This window comes from Atta colombica, unplaced genomic scaffold (genome assembly GCF_001594045.1).
Source record: "Atta colombica isolate Treedump-2 unplaced genomic scaffold, Acol1.0 scaffold38, whole genome shotgun sequence".
Taxonomy (NCBI): domain Eukaryota; kingdom Metazoa; phylum Arthropoda; class Insecta; order Hymenoptera; family Formicidae; genus Atta; species Atta colombica.
Genome location: NW_017259490.1, coordinates 2,847,683 through 2,850,107, shown reverse-complemented (window position 1 = coordinate 2,850,107; position 2,425 = coordinate 2,847,683). Strand labels below are relative to the sequence as shown.

The 2,425-nt window shown below is 41.0% G+C and overlaps 1 protein-coding gene across 2 annotated transcripts in view; it reads right to left on the bottom strand.

The window, feature by feature from the left end:
• Positions 1-1,799, bottom strand: part of LOC108691014 (1-phosphatidylinositol 4,5-bisphosphate phosphodiesterase classes I and II) — a 6,518-nt gene extending 4,719 nt beyond the window's left edge. For both annotated transcript variants that reach the window (XM_018198620.1, XM_018198621.1), the window contains exons 1-4: positions 1,539-1,799; positions 1,105-1,251; positions 252-523; positions 84-168 (exon numbers count right to left, since the gene is read on the bottom strand). In XM_018198620.1, coding sequence (XP_018054109.1) covers positions 84-168; positions 252-523; positions 1,105-1,251; positions 1,539-1,637 — 603 coding nt within the window. In that variant the 5' untranslated portion in view covers positions 1,638-1,799. The remainder of the gene's footprint in view (positions 1-83; positions 169-251; positions 524-1,104; positions 1,252-1,538) is intronic.
• Positions 1,800-2,425: the final 626 nt, after the last annotated feature.

The following is a 2,425-nucleotide window of genomic DNA, read 5'->3' as shown; positions in this document are numbered from 1 at the left end:
TATATATATATATATATATATACAAAGGTATTTTACAGTAAAATTTTTCAAGGTTAATATTTACGACTTAGAACAGAACTCACTTTGCCGGATGGAAAGCCAGAAATATCGAGTGCTTTCTCAACACGCTTGCGGTCATCTTTGTTTTGTGCGAACATTTTTACTATACTGTAAAACACATCAAATATAGATTTTATCTTATAAAAGAATCTTACAGACAACGTTAAATTGCACATTACAATATTACTCACTTTTTTACTGGTATCTTTTCATTTTTATCAGTAGTAAGTATAAGCTTGGTATGTGCTTTCAATAAGAACATAGTTGTACTAGTGTTTAATTGAATCAAATTGTACGCCATTTGAAAAAGTTGTTCTGACCAATGTTGTGCTATTTCTGCACGCGTTGTGCAAAAATTAATAAAATTCATATTGACAAAGTCAGAGCCATAACAGATTGTTACAGTTTTATCTTCTAACGAGTCTTGAGAACCCATCGTTACAAGCGATTTCAGCTTTGGATCCTACAGAATAGAATTTTTAATTCGACTATAAATTTATCTTCTCTCTGACACACAAAGCTTAAGACATATAAACAAATGAAGTTCCTAATAATGCCACTACACACTTCAGCGAGAACAAACAAAAAGTTTTATACAATGAACTAACTAAATGTACACAATGCTACATGCAGAAGTATGTCACTTCATTCAAAGTTCTGCTTATTGATTTATAGGAAAACTGATCCAGCTAGGCATGTTATTTCAATGAATACGGAACTGCCTTTATCTACCATTGGTGCTAGTGGTAGTAGGTGTGATAAAAAAAGCAAACTATGTATGGGACATAAAGTAGGTAATGGTCTATTTATAAATTAGTCAATAATTATTATGTGATGATGCTCTGTGCGTCATTGATATAATTATGGAAAAATTAGAATTCTCTTTGATTATTCATTTTTGAGCATTCGTAATTCAGTATTTACTTTATCACCAGTATTTACAATACTACATTACTAGTAAAATGGTTGCTTATGGATACATCAGTAATGGATACATATGCAAACATTCGTTATTGTTAAAAGGAACACAAGTAAAATTAATACCTTTGGTACTTTTGCATATTTTCCTGTGCGAGTATCTCTTATAATTGCTATGTCCAGCATATCCATCTCATTATTTTGATCCACCCAGTGTAAGTAAAAACCATATTTATCCACTTTCAAAGTGACTGGCGTTGCCACCCCAGAATCCTACGATTACATTTGATATTATGAAAGATTTATTTTTGCCGCGTGACTGTTTACTATAATTGATGCATAATGTATTTTGCGATAGCGTCCAAGTTGATGATTTGTATCGGGAAAAGAAAGTGACGCGAGTTATTATCATGGAATTCTAATTCCTTTTTTTTTTGGCGTTGCTAATTAGGAGGAAGCGCCTTTTATGCCTAAAGTGACCTTTTACATTTATACTTTTACTAGCGCTCGACATTAAAACTGTCGATTACCAGCCGTAACATTAAAAATATACTACGAACCTCGTCCCACTTGATAAACTTCTCTCCAGTTTGCAGCTGCTCGGAAACTTCCACCGGCTTTATGTGCATGGTGACACCTGTACCCTTATTGCTTGCCATCCTGACTCCTTGTTATCGCAAAACTTGCGCTGTTCAACACCGAATCTTCTTTATGAACGTAGTGGCAAAGCGATGAGCGGCGTGGAGAACGGCGGTAGCGAATACGCGGACGTTGACCACGAGGATGACGACGATGATGATGATGACGATAGCGGTGGCGACGGCAACGACGACGACGACGACGACGACGATGACGACGACGACGACGAAGACGATGACGACGACGACGACAACGACAACGACGACGATGACGACGATGACGATGACGACGACGACGACTCCAACTCCAACGGTGGTGGCGACGACAATAACAGCAACCACGACGACGACTCCGACGGCGACGACTTCGACGACGACGACGGCGACGACGGCTTCGACGACGACGACGACGACGACGACGACGGCGACGACGTCGACGACATAAGCCTCATTGAGATTTCAAGCATTAGGAGCACCTGGATTACCGTGTTTTGTTCGCCGCTGTTGGTACTAAGGCGAGAGCGACTGTCGCCGTCGTCGTCGTCGTGTTGAGCACACCTCGCGCGTATAAATACACAGGTATATCTTAAGGATGTGCGCTCGACGCGTCCCCGGGAAGTCTGTGAAGGACCTCGAACGTCGAACCCAATCTCTCGCGAGCCGAGTCACGGGTTCAGTCGAATCGTCGCGACTGGACGAAAGTCATCCACGGAGACATTTCATCGACAAGGAAGAGCATGCCGTGATGACGATTGTCCGGAGCACGAATCGGGTCCTTAACCGAACGCGCGCGCGCGCGCGCGCGCACA